This window comes from Olea europaea, chromosome 3, assembly GCF_002742605.1.
Source record: "Olea europaea var. sylvestris chromosome 3, O_europaea_v1, whole genome shotgun sequence".
In the NCBI taxonomy this organism is placed as follows: Eukaryota; Viridiplantae; Streptophyta; class Magnoliopsida; order Lamiales; family Oleaceae; genus Olea; species Olea europaea.
This window is the reverse complement of record NC_036239.1, coordinates 2,849,782-2,866,194: the sequence shown is the minus strand read 5'-3', so window position 1 is coordinate 2,866,194 and position 16,413 is coordinate 2,849,782. Positions and strand designations below refer to the sequence as shown.

The following is a 16,413-nucleotide window of genomic DNA, read 5'->3' as shown; positions in this document are numbered from 1 at the left end:
TAAGAAAACAGTTTCAGTTAAAATTTGCGATTTGACGGTTTTGTTGTTTAGCCCTAAACCCTCAACTCGACGACTCCCCTTTTTGGGAACGAAAATGGATGAAATAGTGTTGTTTTGAAAAATGAGTGGTTGAAAAAGAAGGAAAAATTTTCAATTTAAGGAAAAATTTTCAATTTACATGTAATATTATTTTATGGAAGATTGTGTGGTTGAAAATAGAAGAGAGAAAAACGAAATGTAATTTAATGAGTACCAAACGGGGGCTCGAGGTGATTGGCTTAATAAAGGTTCGCAATACATGACAACAATTGACAATTTTTAAACAGCAAGAAGGATTATCATCTAATGTGCAGAAAGCTAATTATTATATAATGTGCAGAAAGCTCCTCATGTCAACATGACAACAATTGACAACTGTTAAACAGCAAGAAGGATTATCATCTAATGTGCAGAAAGCTCCTCATGTCAATGAATCTGCAGCTGTGAATGTGTGCATGTCATATATTATACAGTGAGGGACGCCCCATTGTCCGCCGATGTAAGATTAAGAATCATTGTAGCTGCATTTGGAGCCCTGTTGAAAATGAGGTGAAAAACTTAACTTAGACCCTATTTGTCTCTCTTTAAAATAAAATTCTTTAATTCTTGTATTCATTTTCAACCATACATTCACATTATAAAAATTCTGAATGCCTTCTCTAGTTTTTAACCACGCATTCTTCAAAAAATCAATACTTAAAATATCAATTTTTCAGAATAATGGCCATCAAACAGGGGCTTAGAAAGCAGAACATGTACACTTCAGCAGTAAGTGAAATTCTCAACCTGAAATCCCTGATTTTGATAAAACAGAAATTTAGAAAAAGAAAAAAAAAATTCTCAAACCGCCATGGGGTCAACACCATCATTTCAGAAAGATCATAGTAAATTTATTTGCTTGAAAGTATAATTGAAGAATCCCTTGTTTAATGATTTAAAAGAAAAGAGAGACTTTGACAGTATACTAATTTTCTTAATTTAGTTCTCTAACATACCTTCATTGCTCGAGAAGGCAAACACAATATTATCACTTGTATATCCCTTATATTTAGTAATTTTATTGTAAAAGAAAAATATCTCCTAACTAAAAGGTGTGTATGCTGCAGAATTTTCAAAATAACTAATCAACGATCAGTTTCATGTCAAATTTATGCCTAAAAATTAATGAACCTTGCAATTTCAGATCCTTAGATTTGTATATTAGGATAGGACTGGTGTTTCTAAGTTAACAACCAATTCTGAAACTACGGAAGAAGTTTTAATTCACTAAATCGTACTGATGCACGACTCCAAATTCATGAGAGAGAGAGAGAGAATTTATACCATGAATCTGGAGTTTGATACAGAGCAGCTGAACTGCCAAAACATGATTGAAGCATTTCAGTGTTTATTACCCCAGGATTAAGCGCAACAATTGCCATTCCAGGGGGTAACTCCTTTGCTGCTGCCCTTGTCAAACCCTCCACTGCCCATTTTGAAGCACAATATGGTGCTACCTGTAAGATTTTATAAAGTTTCATCAAGTAATTAACATGGCCAGGAGGCGAGGAACCAAAAGCTCAGGTCTTCAATAATTAAGATTTTGAACTATAAATCTGGATCATCACTCATATCAAAAGCAAGTTGAGGTGAGAATAGTAGAACATAAACTCCACCACATCGATAGAACATACAGCTTAAGTTAAATCATCAAAAAGCATCAAGCCTGTGAATATCGACATATTGGAAATGCAATGAAAATTATTCTAAATCCTAGTATAGTGTTAGTTAGGGCTTAGGGGTAGGCGAAAATATAACTCGAAAGCAGATGAACTGGACTGGATGGTGTTGTTAGTTCCTCAGAAGTAAGAGACACAGATTATATTTTGACTGTCTTGGACTGGGAACTGGACAGTTTGGTTCAGTATTTGGAGTCAACAGTGAATAATATAACAATTAACTTAACAGGTTTTCTCGATTTCTTTTTCCTTTTTTTTTTTTTTGATATGTCAAATTTTTTATTGGTAGGTAGGTTTAATTATGATGGACCCATCCACACCTAATCTCGCCCATCTTTTAAGCCCCAAACTGCTCAACTCTCCAGTTCAGTCTGGTTCAATTTTCTTCTGTTATAGACATCAGACTCATTTTGTGTGAAAAGAAACCAAATTTGACCAGTTCTTATATAACTAGACCGTGTCCACCCTAGTATTAGTTATCAACTAATATTGTTAACGATAACAAGACCCCCAGCTAAAAGAACACTTGTATCTAATATATCAAGCAGTATAAAATTATCTGCAATGACATATTGTTTCATAAGATTAGAATAAACTGCACAAGATATAAATTTGGAGAAAGATAAACATAATATTCCAAATTACCTGGGCAGCAGCAGATCTTCCCCATCCAGATGACACGTTCACAATTATCCCTTGCTTCTTCTCGATCATAAGGGGAATGAAGTGACGCAACATATTTGCTATACCCTTGATATTAGTATCAATGACAGCATCAAATTCATCTATTGGAACTTCCCATATCCTATTATTCCTATTTATTGTGCCAGCATTGTTCACTGGAAAAGATTCATGTGTTAGATCTAGCATCAATTAGTAAAATGACAAGCCAAGTGATGTCTAAAATGCAATTTAGATAAACATGAATCTCCTGTAGCACTTGCAAAGGAAAAGGGAGAAGGAAACCGTTTTACCCTTAATATAGGGTGGTTGATGCCTTAAGACATCAGGGCATATGTCTTCTCCATATTAGCTTCTCATATGATATAAATAAAGAAATGTGCAAGTGAAAAAACATCATCAACAAAATGTCTAATTCAGCTGTGTGTTATCACAAAACACAAGAAGTGGTACCCTTAAAACTATAATGGTTTTCAAAGAAGGGTGGCAAGCAGCACAAGATTGTTGAAATCTCAGTTTATAACCTGCAGGTCCAACACTCCTATGCTATACAGGGCTAGGTTTCAACACCATTCACAGGTAAGGCCCCACATGTAGCATTCCCGATGGCGGCTATCCCGAGCTAGCCATGCTGCTACAGTTGTCTTATGCGCTTGGAGAAGATGGACCGGCAAGAGGAGTTAAATGGTGAATCGGGAAGCTAAGCCTTACACACAGAAGGCATTCGGCCCATACCCAGTCAGACCAAGCTAGTCGCCTTACTTAGTCTACCTTCACTTGATCGGCCTTTCTTTCCTTTGTTTGGCTTGAGCTTGATTTCACTCTCGTAGCAAAGAAAGAAGCAATGCTTATCATATGTCATTCTAAAGATAAGGAAGGGAATAAAGGTGGGGCAAGTTAAGTTAGGGCATCAGTGGGAAAATTAAGGCTATGTTTGAGCCACATTTAAAAAAAAAAAAAAAACATTCTTAAACAGTGATTTGACATCTCTTTAACCACACATTCTTCAATAAAATAATATTACACGCAAATCCAAAACTTTTCTTTATTTTTTAACCACACATTTTGCATCAATACACTATTCAAAAATGCATTCTTAGGAATATAATGTGGCTCAAACAAGGGCTAAAAATAAAATCTAAAATCTTCAGTAAGTAGTAATCCACTCTTAAATCATTGTTTTGTTTTCCTCCACTAACTGAAACTAGACATTTTTCTCTTTCATTGCATTGTTGCATGAAGAATACAACTTCAGGGGTAAATGTTTGAAAAGCCTGTTGAACACTAAACTGAGTTGAGAAGGAAGACGAGCAATATTCACATAAGACTATTGGCATAGTAACTTTACAGAGACTTCTCATCAATCAGTTATATCAACTGATGTGAATAGAACCCATGGTTCTATTTTCTTTGATAATGCCTAATGTACCTTCGAAAATTACTTACATTGTACCTGGGGATTTAACTCTTTTTCACTTGAATTCTATACTTCTGCACTGGGACTTTATTCTATTCTAGGCTAGAGCCAAAAGTATAATAAGGGCAGTGAAGCCGGGACCATACCCAGTCAGACAAAGCTAGTCATCTTACTTAGTCTATCTACCGTCCCTATATATGTCTTTCTTTCCTTTGTTTGGCTTGAGCTTGAGTGGTTGATCCCTACTAACAGTATGATGTTAATCCACAGCAAAAACCTCCCCAAATGATATTGTTCCCAGATATTTCCATCTCTATATTGTGCAACCAATACCATCATTGTAAAGTAGCACGAGATAACCTTATAGCATCCAAATTCTTTTAGTAAAATCTGACAAACTAAACTTATCCGCTAACAAACTATATAACCTTAACAACCACTACATTGAATTATCCATAGCTCGCGGCATTGTGCCACTAAAATATCTCCCCTAAAACATGTCTATGAACATTCTGCAATCTCAATAACAACCAATTATATATAAAATTCTGAATCAAATGTACCTATAATATCAGGAAAGGCCTTCTTTTCCACCACTGAGCGTGCCAACTCTTCGACGCTGCTATTAGACCTCTACAAAGTTAAACCCCCGCGTCAAAGACAGTTATATCAGCACCGAAATCAATTAAACGCATACAGAAACGAAATTCTATAAATGCAAAACTAATTACCACATCTACATTCATGACAAGGTGTTCATTCGTACTCTTGCTGGCATCGGAAGACGCGGAGGAGGCTGACGCAGAGGATAGCTCCGACTGGAGTGCGGATAGCTTATCCTGAGAGCGGGAGCAGCCGATTACAGTGTGGCCGCGCTTGGCCAGTTCTAGTGCTAGGGCTTTGCCGAGACCTCTGCTCACCCCCGTTATTAGCACCGTTTTCTGAGCGCCCACTGCAGCAGCTCCTACGAAGTTCATGGCTTTTGCTGCTGGGGGCAATGGCGGTGTAGTCATGTCGCTGCACTTCTATCTTTAAATTGCGACTGTAGCTGCTTTGAGGAATAGAAGGGGCCGCGGTTTAAAAAAATACTTATTTTTTTCTTTGAAAAAATAAAAAAACTATTTTTGAAAGATTGCGATACCAAATCTCTCAATTAATCTGGAATGTTTTCAAAGATAGGTTGAATTGACAGTTTTCCTGGATAGCAGTAGTGCCTAGGATATCAATTTTACCAAACATTGATATTTTGATACAATTCGATTTGTCAATTTGATATATGGGAAATTTCGAACGACGTTGCTTCACTTTATACTGTTAGATCGTTGTTGATGTTATAATGTTCATGAGTGATTCTGTGAAATCGAATGTCTAGCTTTTCTGATGACAATGATGGATTCTAGTGACTATCTATAAAGAAGGTGCAAGAAGAGAGAAAATTTAAGGTGAGAAAATTTTTTGATGGTTGATGATTATTAAACGAGTGAAATGAAAAATTATCTCGTATTTATAAAGGTCCGATGAATATTATTGATATGATGGTAGAGAATGGTGGGTCACATGATTTTGCATTGTTTGTTTTGTATATTGTTCTTGTAATCGATTGCATGATGATGATATATCATCAATCAATCATCAAATATTCGTGAGATTTCACCTTTTGGTACATGAAAAGTCAACAGATCATAAATACTCATCGACCATCACCATGGGAACCCAACAATCAACTATGCTACCATCACTAGACCTCATACTCATAAGACAACTGTCATCCATTTGAAAGTAATATATTTTGGTCCATCTCTTTGTTCGATTCTATGTCTTATTGCTTTCTTCACTATTGACTACTTGTTCACAATGTGTTAGATTTCTAATGGGTGCAACATATATCACCCCTAGCACCTTCGATGTCATGATACATTAATTCTTGTACGACTTCGACTCTACACGCGAATCACATTTATCATTGGCTTTATTTAATGCCTCGCCATGTGGTGTGCATATTCGACAATGCTAGCACTTTTTTGAGCAGGAAAGACCTTAACCCTACCGTCGATGCATTTTCATAAAAAAAAAAAAAAAAGGTTAGAAGAGGAAAACTTGTTTCCTTCTCCCAATACCTATAACATAGTGTACACTCCAATTTTGCCCATAACTCTATTTTTTATTTATTATTTATTGACAAAAATCTCCACCGAACCTTATAAGCACATTCCGGGAAACTTTTTTTTTTTTTTTCAAATCCCAATATCTCCAACATCCTCATCCTTCTTATGATTGAACTTTCACTCAACTCGTTGGGATCCATCTCATCTTCAAGCATAGCGACGCCAAATTCCCTAGACATCACCAACAATCCCATCTAGTCGGATGCTCAATCCACTTTTTTAGAGTGGTACGTTTTATTGTATTTTTCTTTCTTCATCTTTACTTATTTTAACGTATCTCGATTGTGTATTTATCATAATTAGACATAAATTAGTTGAATATGATGCAAGCGATTAAGCATGAACAGCTGTCAACTAGCTCCTCTAATTATTACTTGAAAAAGGTCTCCCTCAGGCATATTTCAATGGTGCAAAGGATATGGGTGATGTAGTTTCAGTCTTACTCACAATCGCAGTGTAAGGATTCGATTCCTGAAATATGAAATTTAACTCTTTATGAGCATCAGTGTACGAATAAACTCTTATTTCCTGATTTTTTAGGGACACATCTCGTTATCTACCTTCTTCACGATGTTCCAAGAACGAGGTGATGGGCGCCCTCAATATTAGTGTTCAACCTTTTTTTTTTAATTTTATTTTACATGAAAAACGAATTATTTACTTCTTATGATATGTCTTTGTCTATTTCACCTTGCATCGGAAATATGAACAATTGGCAACTAGCCCATCTAATTTGACGACATTATTGCAATTAGCCCCGAGGCATCTCCTGTCAACGACTCAATAAACGGAGAGAGTCACGGTTCACGAACGGAAAAATTGAAGTCCCCAGGCAATAGAACCCTAGAACAAGAACGTAACGTCGATGACTGAACAGTCGATCGCAATCCCTGAAGAAGCAGAAAATGATAATCATACCAAAAACGGAAATGATAATGATGATATTAACAACAATAATGAGGAATCGGGACGTCTAATGGCGAAGCGGAAGGAGAGGCGAAAAGCGGCGAAGAAGGAGAAGAGGAAACAGAAGCGGAGGGAGCTGGCCGAGCTGGAGCGGAGAGATGAGGAGGCCCAACTCAATGATCCTGTTGTGCAACTGCAGCTTCAGGTTGAGGAGGAGAGAGAGAAGGAAAGAGCTGAAAGAGAGAGAAAAGAGTTCGAGGAGAGAGAGATGATGTTGCTGGAAGCATGGGAGAGAAAAAGAGCTCAAGAAGCCGAAGAAGAGGAGAGGAGAAAAGCTCTTGAAGAAGAAGAAAAATTGAAAAAAAGCCAGGTATGTACTCTGGACCATCTTTCTATATCTATCTTTATTCTATGTCAATCTAATTACTGAATGCAAACTGGAGAAGCTTAGTTAACAGAAGTGGGATTAAACTGCACGTCAGTTGGACGAAACACTTGATGATTTGAATTGGCGGGTGTATCAGAGTGTTTCTTCCTAAAAGGGAGTACATATATAGTATGAGACAATGGAATTGAGGTTTATTGCTGTACAGACTGACAATGTTAGCATAGATGAAAATTGAGAAGAATTAGATGTTTGGTGGTATAAAGAAAGGTTGATCATTTACCAGGTTTCACGTGCATAAACTAGGATAGTGCACTAGATGTGATTTGTCTAAATCCTGACTGGGTGCTTTAGCAATTTACTACTTCTGATATTTGTCTTCTACCTATTTAGTCTAAAGCTTTTACCATTGATGTGAACAAGGAAATTCCTTTGCATATAGTGAAGACATCTCCCTGTTTGCATATGTTCATACACGTGTGTATGTAATAATTTTACTTAGCTTTCAGTGTATTCTGAATTACTTAAGCAGGTTGGATATGAGGATGAAGTCGACGAAGATGGTTGGGAATATGTGGAAGAAGGGCCCCCTGAAATTATCTGGCAAGGAAATGAGATAATTGTCAAGAAGAAGAAAGTCAGGGTGAAAAAGAACAACACAGACCTGCAGATTGTGAAAGAGGTTTTTGATACATTTTTACACTCCATTCTCCAAAATTTTGATGTTTTCTCCCCCATCAAATGGACAAACATTTAAAAATGTCTTTAAAGTTGCAGGATCCTAACAGACCTACATCAAACCCCCTCCCTCCGCAATCAGAAGCCTTTGCTGATTACAAGAATGAACCTATTCTTTCAGCTAAACAGATATTAGAAAATGTTGCCCAACAGACTCCTAACTTCGGAACAGAGCAGGTAGACTTTCCTTGATTTTTTTTTCCTCACCCTATGTCTAAATTTGTGGTAATCACATGGTACATGTGCCTGTAAGTTCTGAATCCGTGCCTTGAGAAGTTCTGTTGTTTCTTCTGCATCATGCCAACCCCTTTTTTCTCTTCCCCGGGGACAGTTGTATCTCATCTATTTATCATCTCCTTGGCAGGACAAAGCTCATTGTCCTTTCCACCTCAAAACAGGAGCTTGTCGCTTTGGATCATCCTGCAGCAGAATTCACTTTTACCCTGATAAGTCTTGTACATTGCTTATCAAGAACATGTACAACGGCCCTGGCCTATCCTGGGAGCAGGATGAGGGGCTCGAGGTCTGTTAATGAAGTCTTCATGTGACTTTAGTATCCTGATCTGTACCATTTGCGCACAATTACATAATTTATGATCTCATTTCTGTTCTGTTTCGCCTTGTCTTCTTGTCTTTTTGCCTGAAAGAAAAGATGTTTATGCCTGCAATATTGTTTCTAGACTGTGTCAATACATGAAGATGATTGATTTTCATCCATTGGTTCTCTAAATTTTCTCTTATGATTATTGTTTTAGTTCACTTCCTCATCCTTTTGTGCACTTGAGTGCAAACTTTATATCATTGCTCTCCGATAAATTTTATCTAATCTATTCTTCTAGAATTTTATTTATTTGTTGTTATGTGAATTTTGTAAAACAATTTTTTTCTGCTCCTTGCTTGATTAAATCTGAACAATTTTCTGAATTAAAGACGGTGCGCAGTTTGTTCCCTGCAGAGTTCCCCTCAAAAGATGTAGTACTTTGTATCCTACTTCTCCAACATGAGCATCAATTATTGCATGTTAAAACGTTATGATTATTTGATTATTAAGTTTATAATTTTTTTAGTTTCCAAGTAACTATTTTTTTTCCTCTTTTTCTGTATCATGCATATCCTTCCTCTATTTTGGGATTTATTCTAGGTTTATCATGGTTATTTAAACATATCTTCTCAGTTTGGACTATACTTAAGTTTTCTCCTGATGATGCTAGTCAGGCATGTTGATATTTTTGAACACTTTTTGGTACTTCATTAATTATATGCCTTTTTATTTATTTATTAATTTATTATTATTTATTTTTTAAACCCTAAATGGATTCTAGTTCCTTGACCATTGCTAGTATAATTGGGAGCTTCTATATCAAGGATGTCAGAGATCTCCGGTGATAGATGTTACTTCTTAAGGTTTGAGCTTGTGCAAACTACAGGATCTTGTCTTATATGAATGCTTTAGAGAAGAATTTGATCTTGACTGTAAGTGCAAGTGTATAATCAGTTGCTATGTTCTATCAATTAATAAGAGGCAAAAGACATCGCTGAAGTAATTTTATTCTGTCTATAATGGAAGAATTCAGACTGTCTTGACTAAAATCTTGTTCTAGACCTGCTGTTCTAAATGAAACTCGATTACATGTCCAAAGTAAAATGCCTTCACACAGTAAGACTTTTTAAATGTTAAAGCTTAAAGGATGTCATAATGCTTAGACTTGCAATGGTTTATCTGTTATTTGGCTGTAGACTGGGGTCCTTTTTATGTTATGGATTAATTTTTTAATTCGTGTATCTTGGCTGCTTACAATCTCACTTTTTATCTGTTATTTGGATGTACTTCTCTTGTAGCAAGTGTTGTTTAACTGAACGTGGTCACGTTGCTAAGTTTTCATGGTGAGTAGAGCCTGGAGCTCTAAAAATTGAATTATTCACAATGGTTGAGAGACTTTGTCTCTATTAATTCATGGGCTCTGCTGGTATATATAAATTGTTCACCTGCTGACATTTCATGACTTTTTTCAAAATATACTGGAAACAGGAGTTTAGTTCAGTTGTTTTATTCAAAAGTTTCTTTTTCTTCGTTACCTCTTGAAGTACCTCACTCCTTTGATGTTAGTTAGACATGAAGGGACTGTATATAGATTTGATTCTCTCTGTTTTATCTTCTCTAGGTAACAAATGTCTACTAATTCCAGGAATAATATGGTATAAATGAAATTTTTGCCACTCTAAGACAATTACACATAGAACTAAGTTTTTGCATTGTAGTAGTTTGTAGGTAAATGTAGGGTATGTATGGTTAAAAAGGGAAGCGGAAGTCACATATAGCCCTGTAATAATATTTTATTTTACTTAATAAAAGAATCTGTTTGAAGAATGTATGGTATGCGAACATGCCTCCACGCATTTGAAAATTTTAAATGCAATATGCTGTACGACTGCTATGTGTATTCTGACTCGTGAAGAATGGGCAATGAGTGTGGAACATACAATACGGTCTTTACTTGTGTGAGTGTTGAGAAATTTTATTGTGTGAGGACTGAGGAGAATTTTCGACACAATAAACATTTTTATATGATTTATTTTTCTTTGGATTTGGCTCATTTAGCACATCTTGTCCTGCATGACTTTCATTTGCAAGCGTCCTTCAATGTTTTTGAGTTCTATGCGTATTTTTGTACAATCAACCTTTTTTCCTTCTTTTCCTGCTTGCCAGTATACTGATGAGGAGATTGAACGTGCTTATGAAGAGTTTTACGAGGATGTACACACTGAATTTTTGAAATTTGGGGAGCTTGTAAATTTCAAGGTAGCCATTTTTCCTTAAAAATAAATTTCTTCTGTATCGTCCTTTTTTTTAAATATCTCGCTCTCCCTTATTGTTTTGGATATGGGCTGCAATGCTCCTGGAGAGGGTGTCAGACTTCAACGATGTCAATTTCCAGGTTATAGCTATAAATTAGGTTGCTTTCCTGTGTCTGTTGTTAAACTCATCAGTGCTCATCTTTTCCTGTGAGAAAACATGAAAACAATCCACTTTGCAATAAAGCTGGGTTGATGCAAAATCTTTAGGCATCAAGCTTGATTCTTCATAACAAAACAGGGTGAGTGATGACAGATGGTCGTAAACTAGAACTTGAATTATAGAAGAAGGGGAAAGGGGAGAGGAGAAGCGAAGGGAAGGGAAGGGGAAATTTTTTTTATAGAGACAGACGAGAGAGAATAGAGAGAAGCAGAAATTGGAGAGATTTTATTTTTATACAATAATCAAGTCTGTCAAATGCAATACGTGGCCATCTTTATATAGGTTTTAACTAACTTAATTGAAGTAACACAAGATACTAGAACATCTATAAAATAAACCCTACTTTCCTGAAAGAATCCAAACTTGGAAAGTCTACGTATAGTATATCTAACAGGATCCCCATCAGTCGACCAGCGTTAGTCCTTTTATTTCCCTTCACTTATGTGGTCCATTATATTGACAGACTTGAAACATGAAATTTTCTATCCTGAGCTACTAGTCTGGTGCCATGACTTTGAATTTCAGTTCGAATAGCAATTTTTCTTTTTTTTTTTTTTTTGATAGGTAATCAAATGTTTTATTAATCACGAATAATACATAGGCAGTGTATTATCGATTAATACAGGAAAGCAACTTAAAATTAGGCAACCCGTCTATGCGAGTAAAAGCCATAGCATTAAACCAAGAATACAATAGCAATTTTACTGAAGTAAATAATAAGCTTTTGGATCATCCTTTGCAATGCTGATGCATGACAATTAAGTGGCCATGGCTCAGGTGTGCAGAAATGGTTCATCTCATTTGCGGGGAAACGTATATGTGCACTATAAGTCCTTGGATTCTGCTGTGCAGGCTTATCATTCAATAAATGGTCGTTATTTTGCTGGAAAACGGGTATTGCTTTCCTTTTTCTGTGCAAAAATGAAATTTTTTATTCTCTCATTGTTGTTTTTATTGTATAAATTTCCTGTTTAATAGATTCCTGGTGATGTGTGAATCATTTTTTTTTTCTTTTTTAATATCTGCTAAAGTTTTTGAGGTGTTATAATATAATTGTGTGTGCTTGAGTATTATTATTATTTTTTTTATTATTTTTTTTGTTATAATGATTGTACTTTATGCTGGTTGGCATGGGTGATTGAATTAATAAACCATGCAGTTTGCATGTTGCTTCTTCTAATTTTTGATATTGATTTCCTGGTTGTCTTGATAGGTGCAATGTGAGTATGTTGGGCTAACTAGATGGAAGATTGCTATATGCGGGGAGTTCATGAAATTAAAGCTTAAGGTATAGTTACAATTTTAAGCGAAAATCATCTTATTTTGAAGTTACGAATTTTTGGTATACAAGAGTCCCTTCCCTTGGAGGCGGAGCTGCAAAGAGTGCAGATTTCTTTAAATTGTTATTGCTCACAAGTATCCTCATATTATATATATGTATTTATTGGCAGTCATGTTCACGTGGAACCGCGTGCAATTTTATCCACTGCTTTCGTAATCCTGGTGGAGATTATGAATGGGCTGATTGGGATAAACCGCCCCCAAAATTTTGGGTGAAGAAGATGGTTGCTTTATTTGGTTATTCAGATGAATCTGGTTACAATAAACAGACTGAGAATGAAAGCCCAAGACTGCACTGTAATTCTGGCAGAATGTCGACATATGACGAAGACAGGTAGGCATGCAATGTTGGCGATAAATAGTACTGCAAACCCACCACGTTCAGTTATTACTGCAGCTGTCAATTGAGCCCATTTATTCTGAAAAACACTTGACCCTCTCATGTTGGATTCGAGACTTGATTTTGCCAAAGTTTAGTTGATTATAGGAAAACCTAATTAAATGTGAATAGAGTGTAATTTTACCATGCTCAACCTGAACTGCGCCCAGCCTACTAACATTGAAATAATTTTAAATTGAAGTTCTCTGGTGGAGTAAATAAATTGCAACTATGTCCCTTTTTCGTTATGGTAATTTGCACCCAGAAAAGAGCACCAGTTTATATTTGATATGAGTTGAATAATGTGGTCATTGGCCTTCAATTGTAAGTAAGAAATATGAGTAAACTTTCAAAAATATTCTTTGGCCTTCAATTGTAAGAAATATGAGTAAACTTTTGAAAATATTCTTCATTATTTTTGAAGTATAGTATCGTACACAACACAAGTCAATCTAGTGTTAAGTGTCTTTGTAGTGTTTGTTTTTCATATGTTAAATCAGTAACTTTCTGCATGGTTTAGTTTTGATTGCTACATCAGGTGTTTGTCTTCTTCATGATGGGCGTAAATTATTTATTGTTTTCTAGAATTATGAGCCGTGTTAACCTTGTCACGAGATATTAATGAAGAATAAGTTGTTACCTGTTATCTGGTCTCACTTGAATTTTCGGATATTTTTTTATTATTTTTGGGAAATTTTGGCAGATACCACTATCAAAGATCTCAATCAAGAGAAATTGATTATTCAAGAAGAATCTCAAGAAAGTACTCAGATGAGTACGACATCGGAAGAAGTGCGCCTCGATTCCGGCATGGAAGTGCTGATAAAAAGAGGCCAGAAATTCTTGAAGAAAAACACTGTAAAGGCACATCAAGTTCTAGAAAGACGCCATGTGGCAAGTTCCCATTTAGCGATTATGATTCTGATAGAGATAGGTTGGGCAGAGACAGCGGTAGAAGTGGGCTCTTTGACAGCTCGAGCAAAAACTCTCGACACCACCGTAATGGAAAATTGGAATATCAAGGTGATCAAAGTGACAAGCAAAGCACAGAAGAGACTGATTTCAATGTAAATTTGTCAGACTGGGACAGAGACAAAGGTAGTCACCTTGCACATGAAAGGAAGAGCAGAAGACATGGAAAGAGGAGATCTGGAATCCTGGATAAAGATTGTAGTAGGGATTGGCTGGATGATAATAGAGACACAACTATGTGCAGAAGTGACACAATGAGAAGTACAAGACGTCACGATGTGCTAGACGATCGTTGGGATGATAGAAGCAGAAACTATGACAATGAGTTGAACGGTGATTGTTGTGATGATCATGGGGCATCAGCAATGACTGCGATTGAATCTGAAGATGCAGAATCTGATGCACAAAAGGCTCATAAAAAGCACTCAAACTGTGGGGATAAGAGAAAATCCGACAGTTATGATCGAAATTATAAATATTCTGATTCTAATTCTGATTCAAGCTCTGGACCATTGAGATCTGAGAAACGATTTCCTAAGAAATCAATAGGCAAGCAAGATACTGACAAGAATTCTGATTCTGAAAGTCCAGTTCAGTATCCTGAGGAAAAAGAATCGCATACTTACTATGGAGAAGATGTTGACAAAAGAGGCCGCTGGGAACCCGATGAGGGCATCTTTTAAGCACGATACATCTAGAAGAAAGTCACATGGCGAGGATCTCCTTGAGCCTCTCCCCGGCTTTACAATATGGTGAATGCCTTGAATCTCCACCTCACAACGTTTTCGTGGATGTTCACGGTTTTGATCAGATGATAGAGAACAGAGTTTTGCATGGAAGAATATTTGATGCTAGGAGAATTGTCCTGTCTCAGTTTGACTATTTGTTTGGTTTCTTCATCCGTGTTTGATTATTTGTTTGGTTTCTTCATCCTTGTATTGAACTTTTTTTTTTTTTTCGGATAATTAGTAATGTGTGGAAATTCGGCTGAAGTTGCTTAAATGGCGTTTACAAGTGAAAATCACTAACCATCACTAGAGGGATTATTAAATATGTGGCATCAAATGCATGAGATCTTAAATTTTTTATTTTTAAAACGGACAACATAAACCATTCTGGGAGTCATGTTTACACGCTCCTCGATTGACAACTTCCAGAATTGGTTCATAAACATTACACTGGGATGGATTATTTGCTAGCTGGCTTGAAACATTGAAAAATGCAGCCAAGAATATTAAACACACATCCGAACACTCCACCAGCCCTCTCCTTTCTGGATTCATGGACAGCAGGAATACCGTACACTGGATTTGGGATCGTATACTGTTGATAAGAAGTGGGATATTCACAGCAGATCTCAGAATCATTATCTTCTTGTTGGGGAACAAATTGAGCTTCACTTGAATTGTACGAGCCTGAAAAAGATGCATTGACTTCAGATATTAAAAGGGCCTCGTGGGATTGCTTGTAGTTGAGCCACTCTGGTAGGGGTGGAGCAGAAGGCTGAACATGGTGGTGGCATTGCCAATGGCAACTACAGTGAAGTGGTGGAGGCGGTGGTGGACGTGAAGGTGGAGGTGGATTTGCCAAGAAATAAGTCTTCTTTTTCCTCTTCTTTCTTGTCCAGAACTTGAGCTTCTTCATGGCTTTCATCACCTTCATTTGGCTTCTTAAGTTGCTAGAGAGTATGGGGGATGTAAAATGCCCGAGTTTGCTACTTTGGATTTGTGTTGGGGAAGGCATTGGTAGTGGTATCTACCTTTTAAATTTAAATTTAATAACCCATCAATTTTTTCAAACTTTCTGACAGTTGCCATTTCAATTTTTGTCCCACCTGGTCGAGTTTAGTGCTTTTTCACTGCCGATTAGGCCTGATTGAAAAATAAAAGATTGATATTATTGATTATTTGACTTAGCACTATTGGATATGCTTAAAAGCATTTTTTTTCAATACTTGGGCAGATTTTAATAAAATATTTGAAATATATTATCCATTACTCGACTCGATATCTCAAAAATATTTATTTATTTTTACATATGGCTCAAATAAGTACTTGGGATCAAGTGAACAGTACAAAATCCTTATCTAATTACAATTTTTTGTATAAGAAGCTGGTTGGAGTTGATTTTTTGCCTTAAAGATGGATTAAGTTTATGCATAATTGTTCTCCGTTTGGTAATCATTCTTTTAAAATTGTTTTTATTTCTCTCACTCATTTTTTCTATATATTTTCATAATAAAATATTTTTCATCTAAACTCAAAATTTTTCTATGTTTTACCTACACATTCGTTAAAAAATTACTATTAAAAAATTCATTCTTGTCGAAAAATTGTTGTCAAACGGGCGCCTATATTAAAAAAAGGGAGAAAGTATTTGGTGTCAGAACGCTGGAGTTTGGACCATCCAAAAAGCTAGAAAAATCATATTGGTGGCCTCTTAATTTCGAATTCACACACGGTCGCGGTGATTAAACCCTAGTTTCACGGTTGATATGACAAATACAGAAGTAATATTCCCAAAAATTGAAACGTAGGTAAATAAAGAAAATGATTCTCAGAACACCACCGGCAAGGAAGCGGAGGGCGGAATCACGGCCGCCGGAAGAGGATCATACCAACAGCCCAAGCTCCAACAGGCAGCAGCTGGTGATTTA

The 16,413-nt window shown here is 36.3% G+C and overlaps 3 protein-coding genes across 6 annotated transcripts; 1 reads left to right on the top strand and 2 right to left on the bottom strand.

Annotated features, from left to right (window-relative positions):
• Window positions 1-299: 299 nt before the first annotated feature.
• LOC111381995 (NADPH-dependent pterin aldehyde reductase) lies at window positions 300-4,932 on the bottom strand. The gene is made up of 5 exons (XM_023005852.1): window positions 4,587-4,932; window positions 4,419-4,488; window positions 2,403-2,596; window positions 1,363-1,535; window positions 300-574 (listed from the first exon to the last, which is right to left on the bottom strand). Exons 1-5 carry the CDS (start codon window positions 4,866-4,868, stop codon window positions 505-507), a joined length of 789 nt encoding a protein of 262 aa, XP_022861620.1. The 5' UTR covers window positions 4,869-4,932; the 3' UTR covers window positions 300-504.
• Window positions 4,933-6,741: 1,809 nt separating this feature from the next.
• On the top strand, window positions 6,742-14,749 carry LOC111381970 (zinc finger CCCH domain-containing protein 5). Of its 4 annotated transcripts, none has more exons than XM_023005814.1 (10): window positions 6,742-7,296; window positions 7,844-7,993; window positions 8,083-8,226; window positions 8,414-8,572; window positions 10,757-10,849; window positions 10,953-10,985; window positions 11,843-11,959; window positions 12,279-12,353; window positions 12,517-12,740; window positions 13,489-14,749. In XM_023005814.1, the coding sequence occupies exons 1-10, from the start codon at window positions 6,886-6,888 to the stop codon at window positions 14,438-14,440; spliced, it is 2,358 nt and encodes a 785-aa protein (XP_022861582.1). In that variant the 5' UTR covers window positions 6,742-6,885; the 3' UTR covers window positions 14,441-14,749. The 4 variants fall into 4 exon arrangements, with proteins under 4 accessions (XP_022861582.1, XP_022861606.1, XP_022861590.1 ...); XM_023005822.1 differs by having other exon boundaries at window positions 6,743-7,296; window positions 8,089-8,226; XM_023005828.1 differs by lacking the exon at window positions 10,953-10,985 and having other exon boundaries at window positions 6,743-7,296.
• Window positions 14,717-15,515, bottom strand: LOC111381988. Its single transcript, XM_023005847.1, has one exon. The coding sequence runs from the start codon at window positions 15,498-15,500 to the stop codon at window positions 14,946-14,948; it is 555 nt and encodes a 184-aa protein (XP_022861615.1). The 5' UTR covers window positions 15,501-15,515; the 3' UTR covers window positions 14,717-14,945.
• Between the last annotated feature and the right edge of the window lie 898 nt (window positions 15,516-16,413).